Source organism: Amblyomma maculatum, chromosome 3 (genome assembly GCF_055883805.1).
Source record: "Amblyomma maculatum isolate TAMU_Amacu chromosome 3, ASM5588380v1, whole genome shotgun sequence".
Lineage (NCBI taxonomy): Eukaryota > Metazoa > Arthropoda > Arachnida > Ixodida > Ixodidae > Amblyomma > Amblyomma maculatum.
In genome coordinates, this window is record NC_139346.1 from 136,245,372 (window position 1) to 136,272,223 (window position 26,852).

Genomic DNA, 26,852 nt, shown 5'->3' on the forward strand with positions numbered 1-26,852 from the left:
GACGCCCTGCTTCTTTGCTGAATCGAATCAAGCATTAGAGCTAGCTTTCCCCGTCTCCCGCCTCGTCGCCTTAGCCGCTAGGAGGGTTGGTTTGAAAACGAGGGTTGTGTAATTTCGGCTGTGCTAACTTATTTCTCACTTATAAAGTAGAGACTTTAAATGAGACTTTATTGAGATATAACGGGAATGTTGCCACACAAACTGCGTATTGGTCAGGTTTTTGTTTAGTTTATAGCTTACGAGCGCACTTCAAGGTTTATGATTTAGGCTGTCGTCGAATGTTCTACAGGCAACGTGATGGCAGCCCTAGTAGCTCACACATTCAAGCTACGGATGTTGTCTGGCTTCCGGATCGCATAATTCACTTAGTATCCCTCGTGATGCCGACATTTTGCCTGAGGTTCAAGACGTCTTGCTACATGGAACCATATTTATGGCAGTGTGACTGTCATGCTTCACCGCTCCATTTGCTTGCCCTACGTAATCGAGTAGACGGCACGGCTGCTTATAAGCGAACATCCTGTACCTAATGTCGACCACAGCAATCCTCCGGGAGCACGTTGGGAAGTGGACAAATATTTAGGGGGTACCTAGGATCTGCTTCTAAGGGCATTACGCCTGTCTGCTGCTCCCATACGAGTCCTCGTTCGCTTAATCAATCATCCACGAATTATTTCTGTGTCTGATATCTACCACGCGCGCACACACACACACGCATTCGCACGTTCATTCAGAAGCATGGTCGTGAGTTCGCGCTTACAACTGCTGCAAAGCCGACAACGTCCCCAATGTCAAATTTTATCGAGCATGATGCCTTCAATTCTAACCCGTTAAAAACGAGGCATGAAGCGAGTATCGGAAAGATTTTGTGTGAACTTAACTATTCACCATTTCTTGGAGGTTAAAAGCAAGGCGCCCAAAAAAAAAAAAACAAGTTTACCATTTCCTTCTCTCTTGATATATACAATATAGGAAGCTAATTATTTTGCGTTTCGGAACTGAAAATCAATCAGTTCTTGACGATACGCACGAGTTATTGCTTGGACTGGATGGATATTGATTGCTCTCGACGATCGTTGCACCTATACTGTGCTAACAACGCAACAAGTAACTCTTTTCGTATTTTCTTTCTGTGTGCGGTGCTTGTACCGGTTTTTCTTGGCGGTGTTTTACAAGTACGATCTTTCCCTGTCGTCAATGGCCATATACTAGGAAAAAGCACAGCCGGCAACAACAATCCCAGACCTCTCCGAGATTGTGGTCACCTCCTTACCGCGGAACAATACTACGTGCTACACAGATGACTGCCAGTACATGTCCGAAATGCTGCGGGCTACCCTTGACCTCAGTGCGGACCCGTGCGACGACTTCTACCAGTATGTGTGTGGATCTGGCGAGGGGCCTGAGGACTCTCCCTTCTCTATGGTACGAGTAAGAGTAAGTCTGCACGCCCGCAGACACTGCGTAAATCATCCACTAGTTACTGCCTTCCGTGCCTATTATTAAATAAACTGACAGATATTTAGTGGTAAAAAAGTGGACACGCTTCAATGAAGAGAGAAAAAGTGGTACTGCTATTGCATCTTTAAGACAAAAGCATTTTCCACAAGTTTATAATAATCACATTTCACTACGCCCAATTTTACTTTTAGGAGAAAAGTGACTGATTGATAATTACCTGGTTTTCTACTTCCTAGGAGGCAGAAATTTTAAACAATCTGTAGAATCTCTCATAGCACTTCAACACCCTTTCATCGAGCGAGAGTTTTAAATCTAGCCCTTGGCGAATGGGCTTTAGTTGCCTGAGCCTTGTAAAACAACGCACAACAGCGCGTTAGCAGAAAAGCGCTTTCCGGATACGTGATTTCTTTGTCGACGACACGGATCTCATAAACAAAATTATGATAGCTAGAAGGTTTATTGGAAACCCATTGAGATTGAGGTAGTTGCTTTTACTGCTGAAGAAAAATGAGCGAACCACTTGTATACGCCCGTAGCTTGGGTTATGCCACGCGGCACACATGGGCAAGCAGCGTTCAGGTGCATGCTTCGAGTGGGACAAAAACTCTTTTTGCGAAGCCCAAGTGTTTTGAAATTGAAAGCTTTAATACAGGCCGCTTTCTTAGGTACGTAATTTTGCAAAAACTATCAGAAGCATAGAGCCGTAAAAGAAAGTGGGTCTAATCACTGCATTCATCTCGAGGAGCACGTGAGTCCTTCGTCGTTCCCATCATTTTTGTGGGTAATTTTTGGCCACAATAGCCATCAGGCGTCATGTTTGGCTACAATGGCCCCTGTAATGTAGAGCCGCACTTGTTATCTGTAGCGAGGTCAGAAAGACAGGGCCTTAGCGCTCCCCGAGGCAGATGGCGTGGATATCTCACGGTCGTGACGACTCAAGTATAGGAAGAAGTTCTCAGCGTCTCCGCTATGTTATATATACAGGGAATGTTCTGGTCGACGATTTGTTTTAAGGACTGTTATATTTGGCGCAAAGTTGCGGAGAGAATGCCACTGTCCTCGAGGACTCGAGGAGGCCCAGTGGAAGACTGAAGATCACATGGAAAATGTACGCCGTTTGGTCTCCTTTCGGGTCAAAGTTTTTGGTGCGGTATATTTGTTAGGCAATAGAACGCACCAAGTCGCATTATCGTCCGGCATGCATGGCTACTCGCGAATAGGGATATGCACTTAGAGGCGAGAGCGTGTTTAGTAATATGATGTCCATTTTGGAGAACGCCCCACTCCCATAGGTGAGACAGATAAGAGAAAATGTGGTGACTGGGGGCGTTGTTGTTCTCTATGTATCAATGTCAGTGAAGAAAGGACAGAGTCAATGTTGCTCTGGTGTGACGGGATGTACTCTCAGGGATAAAAATCTTCGAAACGGGCAGACGGGAGCAAAATCACATAGCGTCCTTATCGGCCAGTTGTGTCGACCATATACTTGAGAATTGGAAGGTTAGATTTCAGTTCCCTCATGTGTACTATAAATAAGGCGATTATTTGTTCACATAGTACTTTTAACCCAAAATTGCCAGGCTTGCACTCCGGAGAAAGTTCATCGCGAGATCCGTTCCTGTGTCCAGTATATATGGGGATTATTTCGAACACCTGTGGCTGGAGAGTCGCAAGTATCTCCCACAAGACAGGAAGCTGATAATGGCGGAAGCCATTCACTGGTGCCTTATCCAAGCTAACAAATATTCTAACTTACATGACAGGTGTAAGATACACCCCTACCGTTTACAGCTGTTCGCTCAGGTGTGGCACCTGTCCGTCTCTATTCCACAAATCCTTGGCGTGCACAGCAAAACAAAAACCTTGCCTCATACAGAACACGCATACGACCGGAGCGAGGCGGCGCTGTGTGGCGAGCTTTGGACATCCAGCTAGGAGCTGTCCACCGGGTCCGTGACGCAGCAAAAACCCAGCAGAGCCCAGAACTAAGGGAGCCAACCAACCTGTTTCTCACTTCCCCATTTCCCATCTCTATTTTCTCGTCATAAAGGTTTACTTCATCCTACCTCGTGTTCTAAAAGTCCGAACCCTCATCGTTGCATGTACAGGGTCATCCACTTCTAGCTATAACATGGTCGCTGCTTTCAAAGCAATATTACGTCCAACCCAGGCGCATATGGATGCAAAGCAGTACAAGCACAGAGGGACCCGGAAGTGCTGCTTCACATGAACTGCCAGTTAGCTTTAGTGTGCGGACAGTTAGAACGTAATGGCGCTTTCAATGCAGTGACCATGTTATCGCTAGAAGTGGATGAGGCTGTACGTCGCTGAAACTAAACGTGTTAGTAGGATTAAACTTGATTCTTTATTCAGACGTTATAAATAACTTTCACGGAGTTTAGTGTGCTACAAGCAATACTCTTTCGAATGCATTCATCTTTGAATGTACTGGTGTGCTCTAAATTGTTGGCCGATGTCATGTTCGACGTTTCTGCAAGCTGGCACGCCTGAGTGCCGGAGCGCAAGCTAGAGTACTCAAAGCAGGTGTGAATTTTACAGCTCGCCCTATTCCTCGTTTGCATTTACAGCTCAGGAAAAGCATACGGCCTACGATTGTGTCAGGCATTTACACCGAGCCTGTGCCTGCAAAGCAGCAGACAGCGTGGCAGAAAGCAGCGCAGATGTTCAGAGCTTGTGCCAGACTTGGGAATGCGAACCAGTCGGAGGTTAGTCAAAGAGTGTGGCGGAACGGCTCTGCGCATGTACTCATTACGTTCTCTTGACCAGAGGTGTCTGAAATATTTTTTTCTGGCAGTTCGTCCACTAGTGGTGCATATTTGCACCCACCAAGACGAAACGCGTTTATTTTATAAGTGTTTAGAGATTTGGGAAATTTCAACTACCTTCACTCACCTCAGGGCTTTTTCTACGGCCAAAGCATCATTGGACGCCACGAAGGCTCCCAGAATATCCTGTCGGCAGCCTGGGGTTCAGTACAACGTGCACTGGAGGTGCCTTGCTTTTCGCTTCACTCGAAAGGGGCCGCGGCCATTATTTGATCCAGCTTTCTTGGATTCAGTCGTCGAGTGACCAAATCACTGAGTCACCGTCCCAAACCCGGGGGGAGGGGGGAGGGGGATATAGGATACAGATCTACAATGTTATTTTCTATCGAACAGAATGAATTGATGTGGCAGTAATGAGTCGAAACTTAATAGTTGAGCCTTGAGACTTAACCCTCTGTCCTACCCTGCTTGAGCAGCAAGTTTACAAAATATTAAGCTTACCATTTCAAGCGGGTTGCATGTGGTGCCAGTAATCGGCTGGCAGGTGAAGAAGGGTGTTCGTTTTCCTCCCTCATTCCCATCCTTTCTTGAGGAAATAGGGCTGTTGACGTATCCGCAGCAAGGACAAGCTGGCCTCGCTATAGCCTGTAAACAGGATGCAGGGCTTGAAGGAAGACTTGCACAAAATTTTTAAATATCCTCAATTCTTCCGGTTCCCAGACTAGATTGTTTCATATCCAATGAAGGGGTTGATATTTCCTAAACAATGATAAAAGCGCCGCTGCATTTTATGTCATTTTGCTCTTTGATTTTAAAGGGGCATCAATCAATGAAGCAGTGCCTAATCGATCAATGTCCAATATCAGTTTCATTGCCCCAGAGCAATTTCTTGCAGTTTTTAGGCCTCATTAAAAGTATTAAGGCGAGAAAGAACGCGTAATTCCATATTCCAGTACTGGTAAATTCTGCGCTCCAGAAGCAGTCTACACGTTATTAATAACTGCAGGTGACAAAGTTCGTCTTTTTGCGAGAAACTTGCTTGCTATACAGGGCGCTAAATGAGGATTTAAATAGTTCCCATCAGGCCTTCGCAACACATTCAACTTAAGCAATGCCTAGGCTGCAGTGCGTTAGCTACCTGAAGTGACCACAGCTTATTAACGTTCGAATAATTTATATCTATTAATTCTGGGAAGATACTGACAGGGCTAGATACGTTCCATTCGCGTACCCGGAATTCAGGTTCTTAAATAAGGGCCAAGTACTATCTGGCACATATTTGTTTCGTAGTATATGGACGGAAAAAAACATTTTTTGTTAATCTTACTGACGTCATTCAATACATGGTTCCGACTGGCACTGGCATCAGCGCTACGCAAGAGCAGCCAGGCCTAAATATGTTTTATTATATCTGTGTCGCTTTAAGGGAGTGAATAAAAAACGCATTTCGATGTCAAAATTAACTCTGGTGCTAAATGCAGGTAAGCGACCTGAAAGGATGGATGGTGGCCCTCAATCTTGACCTCGAAACAACAGATCCGATAGAACCATACAATTCTATCGAGCTCATGATGACGTGTTGCCTCAAGTTCGGCTTTGGGGCTGTTTTCCAATTCTTAGTGAGGAAACTCGGCTTCCTAGGAGGCAAGCCTGCTCTGATGGTAAGCACTAACTTCACTTGGTGGTAATGCTAAGCTATAGTCTTCTGCAACAGAAAATGCGAGTGGCTCTTTGACAGATCAAAAACGGGTGGTCATCGCGCCAACCTTTTACACAAGCATGGATGGTCTTGACATAAGTATAATCAGATCCAAGTGATGCTCAACAGTTTACAGTTTCAGTACCATGCTCTAATCGTTTAGCTATTCGCAAAAAAAAATGTTCACGAGCAGGAATATGTAGTGCAGTGCACGCGGAATGTCCCTGTTGGCGTAGCTTTTGTTTACAATTTCACCTCCTTCATTGATGATCAGTAAAAATCACATGATAGCTGACAGCGAAGCGCGATGTGCTATTTGACCGTGATATCTCCAGTTTACATGTTTGGGTAGTCAGCTTCATTTTGTAATATTGGTGTACCTAACGCTAGCTGTTCCGTATCAACGAGCAGACATTGCTTATATGTTCACCATTAGGAAAGCAGATCATACGAACACCACCATTAACACCGTCACTTGTGCTGACTTTGTTTGCTGCGAGAGTTTTTCAAGTGTCGGAATGCTTTATATGAACAGTATTTCTGGTCCGGTTTTCATTTTAGCGACGTTCATAACGAGCGGATGCTGTGAGCAAGCTCACCGCACCCGATTGTTTACGTGCGCAGACGCGATATTTCTGAATGCAATAATGCAATATTTCGGCCGAAAGCTTCTAGGGCACCGGGGCGAATTGTCCATGCTTTTCAAAATTAGGTTATGTATTTGAAATATATGCAGTCCTCCTTATGTCAACAAAGTGTGAGGATTTTCAACACAAAGACAATCGAGAGAAAATATATGCTTATTGGGAAAACAGTCGTTACTAATCTCCCTTTGTAGTTTTAACAGAGAGAATGTAACAATTGGTTGAAAGGAAAGAAAATGCGCTGTATCTGTTAAAGTTCTACATTGCGGCAATGAAATGTGGAAAAGGGGCGAAAGCTGGGAAGAGTTTCAAGTAAAGTTATAGAATTCAAAGGGCATGATGTGTGAAAAAGGCAAAGAAGGACCAAAAAGAATACAAAGTAGGAAGGTGTCATTGCATTTGATGAATGAACGCAAAAGGTCGTTTACTTCCATTCTAAATTATTTTCTTTTAATTGTTTTCCAATCGTCATGCTTTCTTTTTCATAGGCCTGTAATGCGAAATGGTGTCATATTGCTTACGAGGCGATAATTCAGTCGAGCTCTCTAACAAAAGCTAATGCCTTTAATAAACTCAGAGCCTCGCATTTTAAGTTGATTACGTTCCGTGTTTGTAGAAGGGGTGAGCTATGTACTCCAGCCAATAATTATATCTGCCAAATTGCATTTATGTCGCAAAAATCGAGTCATGGTCGTGTGTAATTTCTGCAAAGCGACGCGTTCTAGGGGGCTAATGCGGCCACGCTTGTCGTTCCTAGGCCCTTGCCACCAACTATCGCCTTTAGAGACGCGATATAACTAATTGTGGTTGAGCCGTCTGTGGCAGTGGGTGCACGCCAATAAATCCAATTTCTAGAGGCAGGGCAGTGGTCCCACTTCGTGTTCGAAGTCATTATTAGTCAACGGCTCTGAGATGTTTTAACGGACGTATTCATGCGAGGCGATATCTGACCTATTTAAATATGTACAGACGAGGCCTTGCCATAAGTCTATACAGGCGTCCGGTCACGTATACTTTCAAATCGCTCTTGCAAGCTGATCCACAGCAATGCACATATATATTTCGATTTCAACGCTACCACTGCCAAGGGATGCCGCGCTTCTGTTCAAAATAAAAATTCTTTGCGAATTCGGCGTATGCAGAGTTTGCAATTTACATTTGAATCATCGGCGTGCTCTTGGACGTCGATTCTTACAGTTTTCATAATGCATTTTCATTACTTTTTGGGGTCGGCCTGTTCATTCCTAGTCAGTGTCGTGTGAGCTGAGGGTCATTCTTTAATTAGCGCGCTGGCTGGAAGTGTGATGTTTTCAATTACGGAGGCAATTAATGGTACCTTCTCGTTCTCTGGTACGGTCACTATTGTTCATATTATCTGGGACGATTTGCTGTGATCCTAATTCTTTTTTTACCTTTGTTATACCACCCTTCGTTGGCAGTCAATGGTTTGGCCGTCGTGCTAAGTACGATAGATAGTGCATATACAGAGCAGAAAATTTGTTCTGAATGAACAAGGACGATGAACAGGGCCTCAAAGTGCAACGCATGAAGAGGTTGGGAATAAACCACCAGACACAGGGAGAATAATAGAGATAATAAGTTACAGGAATAGTGGTCGGCTGACAGCGGTGTGAAGCTGAATGCTGCTCTACGTACACAAACCGATGCCCAAGACAGCGGCAGAGCCGGGTTATAGATCGTGATTCAGCTCTTTTTAGACGGAGTATTTACCGCGGAAACAGTGCCTTTGTCTCAATACATTCGACAGAGGTGCTAACAGAGTAACTACTCTTGCGCCTTCTTTTTCTTCGCCCAGCGCAAACAAAAGTTACGAAGAAAAAATTTCCGCGGTGTACAAAACCAGCTTAGGTTTTGGGAAGAAGCGTGTGACATGCGATGTCTATAGGTTCTAGAAGAAAATGTGGGCAAAAAGGTCTGACAGCAACGGAAGCTTATTAAAAGGATATATCACCAGCACTGCGAAGTCAGTTTTTCAGGGATAACCAGGAAAAAAAGCAACAAAATTTTCACGATGACAGTTTATTGATGGATCCAAATGAAACAATTCAATGATATTATTATAGAGAATTTTTGCACAGTCGTCTAACTGTTCCAGGTGGCATAGAAGCCATTGTAAAGAATAAGATGACACTGCGCCGACACAAACGAAAATGAAGGCTTCTGGGTTTTTCGCCGATCAGCTGGCACGGGTACTCGGAGCTCGGGCTGCCGTGGTCGTACCCAAGATTGTGCTTCGCAATACGATCCCATTGCGTCATCGATCACCATCGCCAGCCCTCCGGACAATCCAATACATCCCTCTTCGCTATAATCAATGTTTGGAGGAACCCATATAAGTTTTGTGACTTGCGCAATGCTGGTGTCCTTGAGCCAAGGTAGCACGCACAGAATAGATAAGTAATCATGGTAAACGAGCGCGAAAAGAGAAACGCAGCAGAGAAGACAACACGAGATAAGGTGCACGCCACCACCATAAAAAGAAATTTTTATTAAAACTCCTTTCCGGGACAGTTGGTACAATCTGAATGTACGAAATGTAGCAGAGCTAACACACGCAACCACACAACGAGACAAACTTTAAGACGAGATAGAACGCTTCTGTTTCATTGTAAAGCTTGCCTAGCTGTGTGGCTGCATTTGTTAGTCCTGTCAAATTACATTATCTAGGATAGTGCGTTAGGACGCTAACAAAATTGGAGCTGTCATATAAATGCATTTAGTGAACGAGCTTAGTTACCACGGGATTTGATATTACCTCTTACTTAAGACTGCCGTCCACGTTCTAGCTGTGCATGTTTCAACGTAGAGCAAGAAATGATTTGAAAATCTAGATGGTCACAGCAGAAGTATATTAAACAATTCTGTTTTTAATTAAGGCAATGTTCAGCACGCACTCATGCGAAATATTAGGCACCAAAATCTTTTGCTTGTGTCAATTGCCGAGTGCTGCCTATTTGGTTAATTTTTTTTTTTGCTTGTAAAAGTGGCACGCGCCAGGCGCTTATATTTGTAGGTACAGAGGAAAAGAGGGCTCGATTTGTTCTTCTCTTTTTGTGTGTGCTACCGCATTATTGTACGTTTCTCTTACATCTGCCTTTGGAGACATTAAAGAACGTCATTTAAGAACTAAAATAAAAGGAGCCTACCTCTGTCTGCAAAATACTTCGTTTTGTTCATCGGGAATGCAGTTCAATTTCAGCGACTTCGAAAGTAGGTGGCTGGAGCAGCGCCGCAAGCTGGACTCGGAGTCGGTAGACGGGCTGGCACCCCGGGAGTTCTACCTGTCCTACCTACGCCTCTACACCACGGATCAGGGTCGCTTGCAGGGCATGATCAAAGAAATATTCCATCTCGACTTAATAGGCAAGGAAGCATTTCTTATTGAATACGCTAAGTGTGTCGAGCGCAGGTGTTCACATCGCGTCATAAATGTTGCACTGCGATTCGGATTCCCCTTATTTCCAAGTGGTACGTTCGTGCAGCTTGCTAGCCAGGATACAGCTGTGCCCCACATAAGTACACCAATAAAATTAGCTGTGGCTTAGCTAAGGTTAAGCCTGGATGTGTTGAAGCGAAAAGCATTTCAGCCGCTCGTCTAGCCTTTCGCTTTTCATATCTTGGCTGCTTTTTAGCCAAGTAAGCTACCACTTATGGATCGATGTTTCTGCGCCGTCCGACTGTTGCGTTTTCTTCTCTTCCATGGCGAGTGTCTCCTCCTGTTCTATGAGCAAGTGCGCCTTATCGAGGAGAAGAAACGGCGGCGCGCATGCGCAGTAGGGCGCGGCGGCGGCGAAAAGTCAGGCGACGGTGACCACCTGCGCCAAGCATAACGTCACTTGGTTTCGCGCTTGCTCAGAAGTGGCAAATCTGGGGCTCCGGCTCACGCGAAGCGTGGTGTGGACGAGCCTAGTGAAGCTTTTCTCTTCAAAATCCGCTAAAGGACGCGCGGCCTATATTAGACGCATAGGGAAACACTTCCGAAACTACAGAGCAAGTGTGACAGATACTGCGCCTTTCCCTTCCCATGAACCAACCAACCAACTATGTACCGAAACTCGCTTTTAGAGAACGCGTTTCTTCATATGTCTACCTTGACCATCATTCCCCACTCATGGTTTCTCGGCTAACTCCATCGAAGGACTTTGAATCTATAGGAACTAGATTAACGAGTCCCCTTGCTTATGAGGTTTTGTTTGCCTTGCTCTCTTCATAAAAGCTGCAGACGATTTGCTGCTGTCACACAAGAATTTGTGTTTTTGTGACAGTGTATGACACCAACATACATTTCGGTAGTAAATACCGAATTTTGTGTTGCTACTGCAGAAAAGTAGTACAGAAAAATACAGAAATACACAAAAGTACAACAGAATATCAAACGAGTGGCGTTACATGAAACCTGAAGAATTGCAGCCTATTTTTGAAAGGTTCTATTGTTTCTTAGAGTGGTTGGTTTGTTGTTATCAAATGTATGTACACAAAGACTGAATTTTGACAATAAGCATGATTCATAAAGTTGAAGAGCGCCACAGACACCGCTGAACTCATTATTTCTGATAAGGTAAGCATTTTGACGCTGCGTGCTTTTTCTATAAATGCGCTACACACTACTAAACATACATCCTCTATTGGAATTCACCTATTCGTGGTGAATAATTGAGAATCGAAATAGTTGTGTAAAGCTATCTTTTTCTGAGGTTCAACAGGCATACGGAAACCATGTCATCAGCGTTTACAAGAGATCAGGTAATGTCCAAAAGTAGCCTATGTACTGCCGTGTTACAGGTCGCGGTTATTACGTTCCTCCGGAAAGGTTCGTGTATGAACTGTGTTGAATTAAAAGAACAGAACAGCAGCGATCTCAGTGTTTTGCGCCTCTGGTGACCTAAGCTGTTCTGAATGCGATGGAAGCCACGTTGTAGTTCACAGGAAATTCGGAAAATCATTCTAGAATGGTGCTATTCTGTAATATTATTAGGCGTATGCGCAAAGTTACACGTATAATCATGTTTAGCAAATTTGATGCACCACTTTAAAGATATTTACTCGGAAATTAAAATTTATCAATCATACCCAGTCACAAGTTCGAAGATAGTAGCAGTGAGGAGAAAAGTTCATAACGACCAGTGTCTTACACTGCAAAAAAAAGAAGCAAAATTATTACTCAATCCTAACGAAAACACATATACTGAAAAAAAAAAAAATACTAACACACGTATGGTAACACCTTGGAACGAAAATTTGCACATGCGTGTCGTGGAGAATAAACATTTCGTAATTTTTATCCCTCTTACTTTTCTTGTGGACTGGTATCTCTGTGGCGGGATAACTCAGCAGTGGCGCAACATGTGGCATGAATGCGTGCTGAGTGATGCACCTGCTTCGTTTCCTTTTCCCTCTTTCCTGTTGGCACTTCATCTCGGTACAAAGCGCCGGACCAAAAACATTAAACGGCGCTCTCGATGTAAAGGTAAAAGGAAACAGGAATTGCGTTTCTCATGTTTGGGCTGATGCCCAGCACGGTTTGAGCGCTGTAAATAAGTGTGGACCTTCGAATCCATGACTGGGTACCTGCGTTTTTTCTTCAATATGTAAGCTTTTTGGAAGTTTACAGCGGGACAGCTGAACCCAATATTTTTTTTATGACAGCAGCGGCGTAAAGTAAAATCCAGTGAACATGCAAAAGCTTGCCACCTAACTTTTTTCACTGGTGATGTCATTGCCTCTGCATTTTTTTCTACAATGTTTAGTGTAGTGCTGCACAGTTTAATAAGTTGCTATCTTCTATGTTCCGCAGAACTGAGATTAAAGCAAGGGACACATGCTGCAAAACTTGACCAGCGCGTCGAACCGATTGTAGCTTGCGAACTGCCGCCACAGTGGAAGCAGCGACATGCGGGGCAGGAAGTGGTTGGTTGGTTGGTTCACAGGAAGGGAAAGGCGCAGTATCTGTCACACTTGCTCTGTGGACACCTGAACCGCGCCGTAGGGGAAGGGAGGAGGGTGGGAGTGAAAGTGGAAAGAGAGAAAGGGGAGCCGTAGTGGAGGGCTACGGAGTAATTTCGACCACCTGGGGATCTGTAACGTGCGCTGACATCGCACAGCACACGGACGCCCCTTCGTTTCGCCTCCATCGAAACGCAGCCGCCGAGGTCGGGTTCGAACCCGGGAACTCCGGCACGGGCAGGAAGTGCCAGTTCGCGGATTCGGTTATGTTCCGCCTACAGACGCGCAGCGTCTGAACGCAGCTTGGCTCGATGTTTATAGACAAGGTAGACGCCTGGTCATGTTAGATATATCGGTGCAGCGCATACGACTAGGACGAGGCGCTGTGTCAGTGTCTCCTCTCGCCCTCGTTGTATGCGTTGCACCGATAATAATTGATGTATATAATTCACGTTCCTACCAGAAAAGTCGAAAAAGCAATGTTATCAGGACTGCTTGCTATACTCGTGCAGCTTCAATGGAGAAAGAAATTGGTAAAGAGCGGGCACTCCTGTAAGGTCTAGCGGCCCAATTGACTCTAGCGCATCAGGCGGCTGACAACATGCTTTCGGTATCGGTCTATGGCGTGCGGTATATATGCTGCGCGCTACCGCCTGAAGAGAACTTTCGGTATCGATTCTATTGGTGTGCGCAGTTTGAATGCTAGCATCCGCGGCACCCTTCCACCTTCTATTGACGCATTATTTGCGTTCTTTACGATCTGTTATTGATTCCAACGCGATACCGTTAAAGGCCCGTTCGTCACAAAATCCGACGTCGGCGTGGACTTTGTGAACGAAAGCTGGCAGCTCAAATGGTTGCACATTGACTGGAAGTTACATATGGCTGGAGCTGCCAACTTGGATCTTTCATTTCATATAGGGACTCTTTGCATTCTGCGTCGGGCATGTTACCCTATAGGCAACATAGGCACATTCATACGAATTGATTAAAGCGGGGTTTTGCATGTTGGGCCCATCCCCTTCATACCCTTAAAGGTGGAGTTAAAGTGTCACCATAATTTTTCTGTTTAATTTCTGCTTTGAAAAATGAAAGTTACATTCCAAGACACTTTAACCGGCCGTCAACGCATCTCCGTCGCAGGCTTTGCCAAATATCAGTATTCTAGAAAAGATGCCAGGTGCTTTGTGAAATGAAAATAGTTTCTTCATATAAGCACGAGACCAATGCAATATGTTTACCATTTGTTGCATTATAAGGAAATCTGAAGATGCAGACGAAAGGTGCGAGACTTCAGACGATGTGTCAATGCAAAAAAAGTACAAAAATTAGAAAAATGCTACTCAAGGCATCATAAGTAAATTCGAAGATATTGATGTGTACACTTCAGACGGTGTGTCAGTGTAAAAAATTGCAAAAATCATTTAAGTACCATGCAAGGCAAGGACCATCGGTAGTAGAGACTAAAAAATAGCTGGACATTAGATTTAGAGATTAGCGAATGATACACAACAAAACAGGCATTATACGCTAAAATGGTCTCAATTACACACGCGCTTCCTCCAGCTACAGTAGCCCTCGTTTTGTTTTAGGCATGTATTTTAAACAAAAAAAAAATCGTAAGCCATGTTGAGTAACGTTCCGGAAAGTAGAGCATTGCTTTGCGCTCGAAAATGCGCTCTCTCGCATCACCTTTAAGTGCTGCGGGCTGTGACCTTGGCAGCAGATATCCAGCAGAACTTCACATCTTGCATCCTTAGCATTGCCTCGTTCAGACAGTTTGGAGAATTTCTTGTATATTAATAAGCTGTAAATGCTGAAATAAACTGAAAAATATCCGGATTCATGATTCATTTGCGGCCTGCCTAGCATTGATTTCAGAACGAAAATGAAACTTAAACTAGTTTAAGCATTCATAACTTTAGTGCACAATAGTTTCAATATACAAATGAATCGCCATTATGCGTTACCCGATAGCCGGGGAAGCTCTGGGACAGTAAACCTAAAAAACAACTAACCTTACAATGCTTATCACATGGCCAATTTTCTGGACTGTGAAAATATTGTCATGAACCGGGTGAGTACAGGCGTAGATGTAAAGGTTACCTTAGGGACAGATTGACTGGTAACTGAAATTCCGACGGTGTAGAATGTCATACCTTCAGTGGTGGAGTACGTCATACCTTGAAATTAATGATGACGTAACCAGTAGTGTAGTATTTCGTGGCTTGAAATTATTGATGATGTAATGAGTAATGCAGTATATAGTACCTAGAAATAATTGACTTCATTAGTGGCGTAGTATGTCCTGCCTTGAAATTAATGATGATGTTATCAGTGGTGTAGTATGTCGTACCTCGAAATTGATAACGTAATCCGTGGTGTAGTATGTCGTACCTTGAAATTAATGATGATGTCATGACTAGTATAGTATATAATACCTTGAAGTAATTGATGGCGTCATAACGCGTTATATATCGTGCCTTGAAATGACTGTGACAAAATTATTGGATGTGACGTCATATTGACGCACATATGGTCATGATGGCAAGCCTAATGATGCCATTACCAGGTGATTCACGCTTTTTCTGTTCAGTCCCGAAAAGAAGTTTTGGCGCAGTATGTTTCAGACTTGTTTATTTGATACTTCTATACAAAAGTAAGCACAGGAAAAACATTATTTCAGAACAAGATAAACGGTCATAAAACCTGGCTCTCCCCGATCACGGACTGTGGGACTCAACGCGTGTGGGAGTCCAGAAAGCAGTTTCGGCTTTGCAAACACAGAAATATTCCGCATTTTATGCATTTTACTGTGAAATTACCAGTGTAGCCTGGATTTAGGCATCTGTTCTGCGACCCCAGCTTTTGTAGCTCTGATAAGTGCCCGGTAACGTCATATCGCACGTCATTCGGAGGCAGAGAAATGACTTTGCTATCTGTGGTGCACTTGGTTGCACCTCTTCATCACTTTCGGCTTCGTGTTCTCATGTTCTTTGGGAGCGCCGTGTTTCTCATTGGATTAAAGAAACCACAATGTTCATTTTAACTCCAGCAGGTCGAGCATTTCCTTTTTTGTGTTCGTACTTTTCTCACATAGCCTTTTGTATTCAATGTATCCTTTGCAGCAGGCCGTATCAAGAAACTGCGAGAAAACGCGGACCATCCACCTTTTTGTTCTCATAGATATCTGACAATAAGAAACGAAGCGGTCAGTCAAGTTCACTCCGGCCTTGAATTGATTGTATTTTGCTACTGCATCCAGTTGTTTCACTTTCACTTTTTCTCTTATCCTTGCACCATCTTTGACAACTTCCCTCTGGCGCATGCCAAATGCAGCGGATAAAACTAGGTTGAATGTGTTGTCCTTCCACTTGACTAGGCACATTTTGCTGTCGTTGCGTGCCACGCGGGCTCATTCACCTCGCTGAATATCCCGGTCCGGCGGCGTTGTAGTCGCAACTCCTCCAGTCCGGTTCCCCATCACCATTCCGGCGCGAAACACATATTGGTCGACTAGATGCTCAGCAATCTTGAGGGCTGTAAAACACCGAACTATGAAGACGAAAGTGTCTTGATTCCGATTTAACGTTATGACAAGTTTTTTGATAACGCTGGCACCAAGACCGAACGCCCGCATGTCTTCATTACAGACTGTGCCCTTGCCAACGTAAATAGCAAAGTCCAAAACCAGGCCATCTGGTGATGCCATCACAAAGTTCATAAGGCCAACAGGATCTACCTTCGACAGAACACATTGTCGGACAGGGCACCTTCCTGAAAACGGAATCATTTGTTCATCAACAGATACCTCACGAGATCGAGGTAGCTCTAAGCAGGCATTTCTGAATGAGGTGATTGGCTTCACTAGGAACAGCCTATTTTCTTTGATATCTACCTTGTTGGATGCCGGCGACAAACTGCGATAGACGTAGCAATATCGTACGCAACGGCGCGCCCCAGCGAATGACACTTGCTTGGCGCACATATGTCCCTGCCTTAATTAAGTTGCTGGTGTACATCAGCCATTTTTAAAGCCGTAGCGTTTGAGTATGGAACTGATTTTTTGCGCACGAAATAATTACCTATACAGGTTGCGCATTGCATTACTGCAGTCATCATTAGACTCGCCGATTTCTTCCTGATTACCTTCTATTAAAACAAATTTCTGGCACCGAGGTTTCTGCTATCATGACACCGAATTGCTCATTGGTGTGTGTAGCAGACTGCTTGAAGGAAATACCGCTGTGTGACTTGCTCCACTGAGATGTTACCGCATAAAAGCCATCTGCATGCCGCCTTTGCGTTTACTCTCTGCGGTTTTACACCTAACGAAAAGGACTCTCAAAGAGACAGAAAGCGTATATCAATTGTGCACTTACTAGTCGCAGCGACCCCTGCATCTAGAGTACATTAATTTGCATTCTGATTGGCAATCTGTCCTGGTTGTTCGCTAACCTGGCCCCTGTGCAGATAAATGTGGCCAGCATTTAGGCATAATATTTTATACGTTTATCCCATGTGCTACCGATTCTTTTTTTGCAGTTCTGAAAATGCTAACTGAGCGCTATCAGAAGGAAGACAAGAGGGTTACCTTGCCGTTCCATGACATGGCGCACTTTACGGTTCCCCTGGCAAATGCAGGTACGTCACAGCTCAGGCGAGTGAATCTCACATGCTGTGGTATTCCTTTCACGCTTCTGTTTATAATAGATAAAAGTCAGCTTCTGACGGCAGCTGATATGTCCTTGAAAAAAAGACCTTATATAATTACCATTTAATGCTTTCAGAGCAATGGGATGGCATGGTTCACGTGTACACGGGTGGAGCGTACAATGGGAGCGACCTGATTGCTCTGAGCCAGAACGCCGCATTTATGCTGGCCGATGTTGCCGGTTCCCTTGGTCAGAGGGAGCTACGGTTAATGATCGCGTGGACAGTCTTCCGGCAAGGCCTGGAGAGGGCGCTACCAAGCAAAATTGCTGCGGACTCAGCAACTAGCGTGGAAGTGATTTGCTACAACCATGTCAACAGTGTCATGGAGTCGGCACTAACCAGTCTATACCTTCGAACAGGTGCGAGCACACGCATACGCGCCTGCGAAATTGCAGCGCCAGTGGAGTCTGAAAATATGTCGCCTATGACGGTGTCTGAGCAAAATCAGGCATTTTGTGTCATCTGCATTATTTCACGGGCACGTGAGCATCTACAGTTGTGCTTGAACATGCGTCACGCCTTCATAGACAAGGACTGAGGCTTTAAATATCGATAGTCAGGTTCTAGGCGATATTAGTTTCTGTGTTCTTCCGCACCTGGCTTCACTAGACATAAAAAGCGGCTTTGGAACACAGACGTGAAGGCGAAATTCTCACTAGCCACAATACGCGGAAGCCCCTCTGGCTGTATTGTAATCGCAGTTGTTAGCGTTGTGGACATATGCGGGTGCCCAAAAGATTGCGCTGACGTACGGTATCACAGACGGGTTTGCATGTGGTGCAGTATTCCCCTCTTTCATATTAAAATTTTAAGCCAACCAGTCTTTTTACATTGCTAGGGACGGTGTTATGGTTTTGAATAAGAGGTGTGGGAAGTGCGCCGCCAAAGAAGCATGTAGAGTACAGAGGGCATCACGCTGTCGCCTACGGGGCTGCGCGCTCTACTGGATGCGTCGGGAGCGGCCGTCGCGGTAGCGCATCTCTCTAGTCAGTATTTGCCTTCATACACGTAAGGAACTAAGGTCTCTGCTGCATTTTTTTCTAGTGACGAATAGGGATGACATGCATTGTTATTGAAATATGTAACAATTGTTAGCCGAGTTTTGTCACTTGCTTTTAAATAGATGAAAATTTGAAGTCGAATGAAAAATTGCTATGATCACCCATTCCTTAAACTGAACATATTGCCGCAAACAGTTCAAATCTTTATTTGTTATTTCTTCGACAGCCGCCGGCATCCTTAAAATGTTATCACTCGGCAGTCTTTTTACTCTGATTCTGGCACACGGATGCATTCTGTATTCTTTTATTTGTTGATGCTCGTTGTCGCAAGACGGAGCCTCATGTTTCTTTGTCGTGCAAGATCTGTCGATAAGTGTCTCGAAGATTTTCGCCACTCGCGCGTGTTTTTGCAATGCTCCAGATTGTGCTAGTCACCGTTTGGGACTAAGTTTCTTCGCCGCTTGTAAACTGAGCGTTGACGGTGCGACACACATTCGTAGATCGACGACCGCTGAGCGGAATTGTTGCTACCGCCGCCGCCGATAGCTTAGGTATTTTGCGGGCGCAAGTCAACCCAATAATGAGCTTAATCCTCTGATGATTAGGCCTTCTGGATTTCCTGACGACATTTTCACCACTGCGTGACAATATCGCGATTATAAAGGATATTTTCATCTCTGAAATGCCAAAAGCCTTGAATAAAGCCGTAAGCATGGACGACTGCAGGTACCTTTACCATCCCTTTGACTTGTGTAACAATTGGTAAATATTTCAAGATACATAGTGGTCGGTGATATCACCTTATGATAGATAAAAAATCTTACTTTTGAAGTACGCGCTAGTGCTCACTGATTAAGACTGGCAGCGATAACTAGTAGTAGGCGGCTTGACAATATAATGTAAGAAACTACGGCAAGTCGCGTAGGGAAGTCTGAAGATACGTTGCTAATTTCAATAAAATTCAGAAATATGTTGGCCTCAATTGGCCTCACGTAAAACTTTGATCAAGTATGGTAAAATCGGCCTATGTATAACATCCAAGTCAAAATGATTTCAAAGAGGATATAAATCGTATTCGAACTCATGAAAAAAAAAAAAGGGCATGGGCAGAGCATACAATGCGAATTAAAGATAAGCGATGGCACTAGCGGTAACAAAATGGATTCCAAAGGAAGGTAAGCATAGCAGGGAACGTCAGGAAGTTGGGTAGGTGGACGAGATTACGAAGTATTATGGCGAACGCCTTGCGTGGCTTATGATGAAAATATTGCCTGGGTGAGATCTGTCCGCAAGATGTGCCCGGGAGAATCTGTGATTTCACAGGGTTCTAACATGGCTTAAGGAACAGCGCAGGCAGAAAGAAGGGACGGAATAGCTCCCGTCCCTTCTTTCTGCCTGCGCTGTTACTGAAGTCGTGTTTATGCAACTAGCCTAACAAACGTCAATCTTGGCTCTGTCTAACCTCCAAAGAAAAAAAAAAAGCATCCTCGATCGGGAATCGCGCTCCTACCCCTCCAAACACCAGCCGAGCACGTTAACTGACTCCGCCAACCTGGGCACGTGAAAAGTATGCCTTAGTTCTTGTCTAGCATACCTGCCGTCTCCATGGCAACGCAGGGGCGCGACCCCCCTTCCTTGTTTTAAATGTTTTTAGTCTACAGTACATGCATATGGGCTGATGACAGCAATGCTTTCTTGATAACGTTGCCTGTCACTGCTTTCTGAAGGGTCCGATTGCCGTGCTGTTTTGTGCCTACTGCACGTATTTATTGGAGTTGCTAGGTTCTAGAAGAGTTGTCGACGATTGTACGTCACTCTATATGATTTCCGCCACAGAGGGAGTGCATTTCTTGTTTGGCATTCTAGGGGCACAGAGTATTAATTAGGGTAATGAGTGAGTTAGTGTCTCATTAAGTCCAGCACATAGATTTAGCACTGCGCAGGCTTTAGCGAGGTAGACACAGTACTTTCTTTAAAATATTAAACAATATTTCTACAATACTAAGGAATAATTGACAAATTAAACTTTTTCAGGGCAGTTGCTTTTGCAGCTACAGTAGTCTTTCTTTTGGGTTATTTCGCGGGCAGTGGAGCTGCTACTGTGTTGCTTGTTTTCCTGCTGCACGCCCATTCATTTGCACTGTGCCAAAGTAGTAATGTGACAGCCGTTTCAGCTAAGCCGAGCCCAGAACCACTCTCCCTCTTCGTACCGTGCAGTAGTCAGTATGCGGGCAGTCGAAGAAACTAAAGTGATGGTCCGGGCTATAGCCGACGCCCTGAGAAGATCGTTCGAAGCTTCCAAGTGGTTCCAGGGATCTCTACGCGAGGTGGCCTTGAAGAAACTCTCCAAGATGACCGCATATGTTGGCCATCCCGCTCACCTCGACACTGCGACGAAGTTGGAATATTACTATAGTGAGTGATGCATTTCTGAGCTTCTAAGTTTAACCCGACAGCGTTAAAGGGTTCGTTATCGGAAAAAATCTGTCGTCACTGTTGTGAGCAAAAATTCAGGAGCGTGGCTGAGGAATGAGGTAGCTAGTCTCTAGTGCAGCCGGACACTGACTCATCGTAGTGGTGTACAACTTTACGTGACCACGCGACATAGCAAATTTTTCAAGAGCTTGTAACTCAGGCCCCCTCATTTCGTATGGGTGGGTGGCAGGCGGCGAACCCTGCAGGAGCCCTCCGAATTACACATGCTACCTGTTGGCCATGTAGCCATGTTCAGGGACCTTGGTTAAGCGGCGATGCTTTAGTTCTATGCCGGATAGTCTTTCACATACTGAGGAAGCTGACGACTATGCTGACGAGTACGCCCGAGATAGTATAGGCACACATTAAGGCAGTAATAGTTCAATGAAATGCAAGCTACATATACGCGAACGAGGTCCGCTAAGGGAGCTTTGGATTGGGCTGTTAAGGCTGTCGCGTCGTAATTTTTAAGGAGGAGATAGGGGCCAGAATTATGTCGAGAGAAGAAGCAACAATTACAAAGCAGCTCTTTTTATCTAACCCAACATATACGGAAATTTCGCTTCAAAGCTATCGTTTAGTTGTTTAAACGAAAACTGATGAGATGAGAAATTCATTTGTAAATATTTAGCGATCGTAGGTGATTGCCACACAGGGCTCTATGTACCGTAGTAACTTACACATAATTAGCAAAAAGGAAGTTATTCAACCGAAAGTGTGGCGTGCACACTTCTTATATTGGATAATATACAGGACTAAATAAGAATAAACGTTTTTCAAACCTAGCATATTTCGCGATCTCGAAGAGGTGTAAGCAGGTTTTTGAAAGGTAAGGAGTGTCTCAGGCAAGTGAAGCAAAGTGAGCGGTGTCGAGAGTCAAATGAACTGGTCAGCATTTTTTCTTTACCATGGAAAAATTTCATTGTTACTAAAAACTCGCAAAGAGTTTTCTGAACTATGTTGACGTCGGCAACGCAATGTAAACTTGTAATATTTGTTAATTAAACACGATACTGAAATGTGTGCAAGACACTATCGTCATAGATTGTTTTTTTTTTCGAAATGTAAAGAAAGCTGACATACGTGTTATCATTCTCTGACGTATACCTGAGGCCCGCGCAAACATAAATTGGCGTCATGTATAGGCATGTTAAAGTAATAGGATCTTCGTTTCAGCGAGCGTACCATGCTGTTATCAGGTTTCGCCTGTGGCAGGTGGTAGTTTTTGTGTTTGGCGAGCATTGCGTTTGTGCCAGTAAATGGATATATGTACCTATAAAGCATTTCAATCTTTCGGTTTCTAATTGCATTCTATTATCTCAAAATTCACACTTTTAACCACAGGCTAGCATAAAATGCGCCGAATCATCTCTTAATTAAGGGGCTGAAAAAAATGCAGATTAGGCCACGCAGATTTAAACAGCATATATTTGTTTCACTCACTTTATACCGCTTCTAAAAGCTGTGATTCAGCTGGGACACTCCGTATGCCGTAAAAGGCCCGGAAACTTGCTGCAAATGAGCAGCTGTGTAATGTGCTAACACCAAATACAGTAAGCTCGAAACATAGACAATCGTTCCTGTGTGGTCGACCTCTATAATTGGAATAAAAAAAATACGTCTCCAAGCACGCAAATGTAGCCTGTGTGATGCAAGCCGTAGTCATTAGCTTCGTGCAACTTTGGTTCGCTGCGCAGCTGCAATGAAGTAAAGCTGTACTGTTTTGTTTTTTTGCTTTACCTCCAGGTACTTACGAAGATTCTACAGATCACTTCTTCCTAACGTGGATAAAAGCCAGAGCGGCATTCCAGCTTAAAATCTTTGGTGGCGGAGAAAACGTGCTGTTCACTGCAGCACGAGTCAATGCCCATTACTACAACGGGTTGAACATAGTAATTATTCCGGCCTCAATTCTGCAGCCCGAAATATATTTTGTAAATGGTCCGCCTTCTGCAGCCTATGGAAGCTTGGGGCAGGTAGGGAGAGATATCTCGCCCAAACACACTATAAGTAGTTCGCTCATTGGACGCTGCACACTATTGAAGGATTGCATTGCTTCACTATCAGTAGAGTCTGAGTGCCTTTAAAAGGTTGTTTCTGTGTTCTAGCTGGGCGACATTTGCATAAACAGACGGCTTTAATTAGAACAGATTTTATTTTTGAGATAGCTCGTAACGCGTGATGGCAAGCTTAAATACAGCTCTTTGTGTGCTGCTAAGGCGTCTATTAGCAAATTATTTTATTTGCTATTTAATTGAATCATTTTACACTCTATGTTGTACAGTGTATGTTATTGCCGGTTCTCAAAGTGAAATTACTTTTATCGCTTTTGTCTCTCGATGGTTTTAATTAATGACAACAGACGATCATACCAATTCTGCAGCGAAAGGAACTGCTGATGAGGCTGACATGAACCCAGAACGAAACGTAAAGCTGGGCATAGGCTACATATCGTCACTCAACGTTCCCGTTTTGTAGCTGAATAAAATTTGTTTCGGCTCAATATGTCTTTCATTTAATAACCTGTATATGATTTGCATCCCTTCTATGGGTATCGCTGTTAGTACTGGTGGGTTATTAAAATTATAACTTTCGTTTTCATCTAATCTTTAAAACAGGCTATAGGTCATGAGATAATGCATGGTTTTGACGTGGGAGGCATCGAGTACGACGAAAACAATGTGAAGCATCCCTGGGGCACTCCAGAAACAAAGAAGCACTACGAGGACGAAGGACTCTGCTTGCGAAAATCTCACGAGCGAGTAAATATGCGCATTCGAATTTCTTGTCTTGCTGCCACGCTGCGAGACCTTTTTATTTTGAAAGAGAAAAACGGCACGGAAGAGACAAGGACCAAAAGGAATCTAAACCAACAGGACTGCGACAGCGGTCAAGTAAGGGTTATTGCTCGGCAGCTTGCATTTATACGCAGCACGCGGCCCTATCATCGACACCAAAAAACTCAAGGAAAGCACTCAACTACAAATACTACCAACGGCAATCAGCGTAAAGGTTACAATCGAAACAGGTGACTGGCAGGAAAACATATCATTTGAACACTTGCGGAATGTGCGCAACGGGCATGGAAGTTTCTTTGAAGACAGTTGCAAAGCCTGCAAAAATTTCCGTCCGAAATCAAACAGGATGACGTTTCTGAAATCCGGTAGAGATTGATAAAGTAGAGCGGGAAGTAGTTGAGGCTCATTGTATAAAAAGCGGGAAGTTTGGGCATCAGGAAACCGTCCCTTTCGATCAGTGACACTGAGGTGGCTTTTCTCGAAGGGTTCCTTTAGGTGTTGTAATCGCAATTTTCGAGTGTATTTGCCATCTTTTCGAATTTTTTTCCCCCTGCAGCCTTACACATTAAAACCAAGAGGGTCTCTTGAAGTTCTGATAGTTCATTTGGTCCTTTGGGCCTTTGTTCCGAGTTCCTGTTGGTCATTTTGTTTTCCATCGTCGCTTGTTTTGGCATGCAAAGAGTACAGTTCTATGCGCACCTTTTTTCCACATTCTTGTTGGCCATTTTAGTTTTCTATTGTCACTTGTTTTGTTTGCGCAGGAAGCTCACAAAATATAAGGAAAATTGTGTGCCGTGTTTTGTTTTTACACGTGCGCTTATACTTCGTGAGGGAGCTTTCACGTTAGCTGTTTTTAATTTCTTAAAGAGATGTGCTTGCTGTAATGATGTGCTTTCCTGCCGGTCAACGGTTAGCCTGTAATCTGTATGCTGATCGTGGTTGATAGCTTTTGTTGTTGACAGCTTGCGTTTGGGTTCAGCGATACGGCTGAGGGCTGCGTAGAAATGCAGGTGTGGTGCAATAAATCTTAACTGATAGTTGGCGCCAGTCCTGTTGGTTTACGTTCCTTCTTTCCCTTGTCCGATTCACGCAGTTTTTCTTTAAAAAAAACGGCTAAAAACCATTTAGCCCAAACCAAAGTATATTTAGAATCATTTCTGTCGCCAAGGCCGTTGAAAGGCTGCATTGCTCGGTGCTCAAGAAACGGCCATAAATGACCGAAGGCGCACATCGATGCATCGATACCTGGCCAGTTTGTATAATGCTTTACGCCCTGATAACATGCGCGAAGTTTACCACATTACGTAAATGCTTGGTACTGAAAGAAATAAAACTGTATTCATAATCTCTGTAACTCTTTCAACCCTGCCGTCAACTTTCTGCATTTGGCCGTTGAGTTTGTCAGACAGACATCACTGAGAACTGCTGCTAAGGCGGGGTCTACCAGTGGCAATTTTACAAGGTGTGCTGAAAAGCAGATACTGGCTACTATAAACGCTAAGCACTGAGGTCTGCGCGATATATGACGGAAGTAGCATTGTTATTAACGCCACGCGCAGGCTCAAATGGAGGCCGGGCTGCAGGCGCGCCAGGCGGTGCTGAACGACACCATCGACTCTGAGAACATAGCCGACCTTGGCGGCATCTTCATGGCTTACGCAGCATTTGAGTCGCTGCCGCCGCGTCACCGAGACGCCGTCCTGCCGCATGTGGCCCTGGATGGGCGTCAGCTGTTCTTCGTCTTCCAATGCGCCAAGTGGTGTCAACAGAATAGTTCCAGAAGCGGGCGCCACGCCGCCGGAAGGTTCCGGTGCATCGTGCCCGCCATGAACATGCCCCAGTTCTCCGACGCCTTTCAGTGCCAACGTGGAGCGCGCATGAATCCTGACAAGAAGTGCGCTCTTTGGTGACGTTGCTTACCGCGGCGACCATGACGACAGTGATGTCATCTATTGGAAGCGGTGAAGTTTGGGCTTTCTGTAAAGCTCATTTGTCTGTAGCTCTTACCGTAAATGAGCAGTACTGCCGGAGAATGCATTGAATTACTTTGTATTTTGAATGACCATAGGATGACAGAGAGTTTAAATTCTCTAGTGTTTTTTTTAATAGATGAAACTTTGGATCACTAATCTTTCTTGTTCGTGGGATATTACAAGCAATTGTATTTTGTCGCTGTTTCAAGTGCAGCAGTACGCAAATAAAAACTGGTTACGTTGAATACATATGTGCGCATAACTTGGTGAAAAAGTAGTAAATTAGGGAACATGCAACCTGGGTGCGTGGTATACTTTCTTTCTCTGGTTGCTTGAACGTGCAGCTTTTTAAAGCGAAAGCCTTTAATGGCTCATACTGTCGCCGTTTGTTCGATCACACTATAGCTGTCAATCAAATGATGTCATGATGACGTCATCAGAAAAGTAAAATTATTTTCTCCACCGGGAATCAAAACCTCCATCTCTTGGATCCCTAGCTGAGCGGTTTAACCAACTGTGCCACGCCCGGAATTTTTTATTGCAGGTCAGAAAAATACGTAGAGAGATAAAAATCGCTAACCTACCTTCGCCTAAAATGTCGACGGATTGAGCAACATGAAAATATTTTTATTTGTCATTTTACTCCACGCCAGGGATCGTGAAACGCACATCATAATTCCCCTTGTCTGCCCTGACAAAGATAGCTTAAAATAAACAACTAAATCCTGTCTCCACCGGGAATCAAACCACCACCCCCCTTGCATCCTCCACGAGCGCCTTAACCAACTGCGCCACGCCCGGAATTGTAAGGCGCACATCATAATTTTCCTTGTCTACTTGAGGATGATGGTAGCGATCACAATGACGCTGTAATTAGTGATTATGACACTGATAACATTAGCAATGATGGTGCATTTAGTTCATAATAATAATGAGAACAAACGGGACGCACCGTGTGCACTAGCAACGCTTAGGCTATAGCATTTCTGGAGTGTAGATTTCAAAGTGTTCTCATAACTTTTTTTCGAGTTCTGTGCATGCGCCTTCCTTCCTGAACAGGCGTCGTTATTGTGCACCGCTGTTGCTAAGAACACGATTGCGACCACTCTCGGAGTACACCGGGCAGATGCAGCCTTGTGAACATCGTACGCGGGCAGGAAAAAAAAAGAAAAAAAAGGGCGTTCGATCAAAGGGCCTTTTGATTAGTATACTCTTTATTCAAGCGTCCCGTTGTCGGAGGATTGTTACGAAGACAAATGTCTGCTCTACTCACATTAACTAGCGCCTAGTGGAAGGATGCATAAAAATCAAAACAAAGAATTGCGAGTTATACTC

At 44.3% G+C, this 26,852-nt stretch overlaps 1 protein-coding gene across 1 annotated transcript in view; it reads left to right on the forward strand.

Moving 5' to 3' along the window:
- LOC146196156 (neprilysin-2-like) overlaps window positions 1–25,745 on the forward strand; it is a 29,281-nt gene extending 3,536 nt beyond the window's left edge. Inside the window, exons 2-11 of the mRNA XM_084596934.1 lie at window positions 1,213–1,425; window positions 4,050–4,187; window positions 5,729–5,908; window positions 9,800–9,974; window positions 17,100–17,198; window positions 17,345–17,629; window positions 20,489–20,686; window positions 22,493–22,722; window positions 23,365–23,508; window positions 25,104–25,745. Coding sequence (XP_084453060.1) covers window positions 1,213–1,425; window positions 4,050–4,187; window positions 5,729–5,908; window positions 9,800–9,974; window positions 17,100–17,198; window positions 17,345–17,629; window positions 20,489–20,686; window positions 22,493–22,722; window positions 23,365–23,508; window positions 25,104–25,454 — 2,013 coding nt within the window. The 3' untranslated portion in view covers window positions 25,455–25,745. The remainder of the gene's footprint in view (window positions 1–1,212; window positions 1,426–4,049; window positions 4,188–5,728; window positions 5,909–9,799; window positions 9,975–17,099; window positions 17,199–17,344; window positions 17,630–20,488; window positions 20,687–22,492; window positions 22,723–23,364; window positions 23,509–25,103) is intronic.
- The last annotated feature ends 1,107 nt before the right edge of the window (window positions 25,746–26,852 follow it).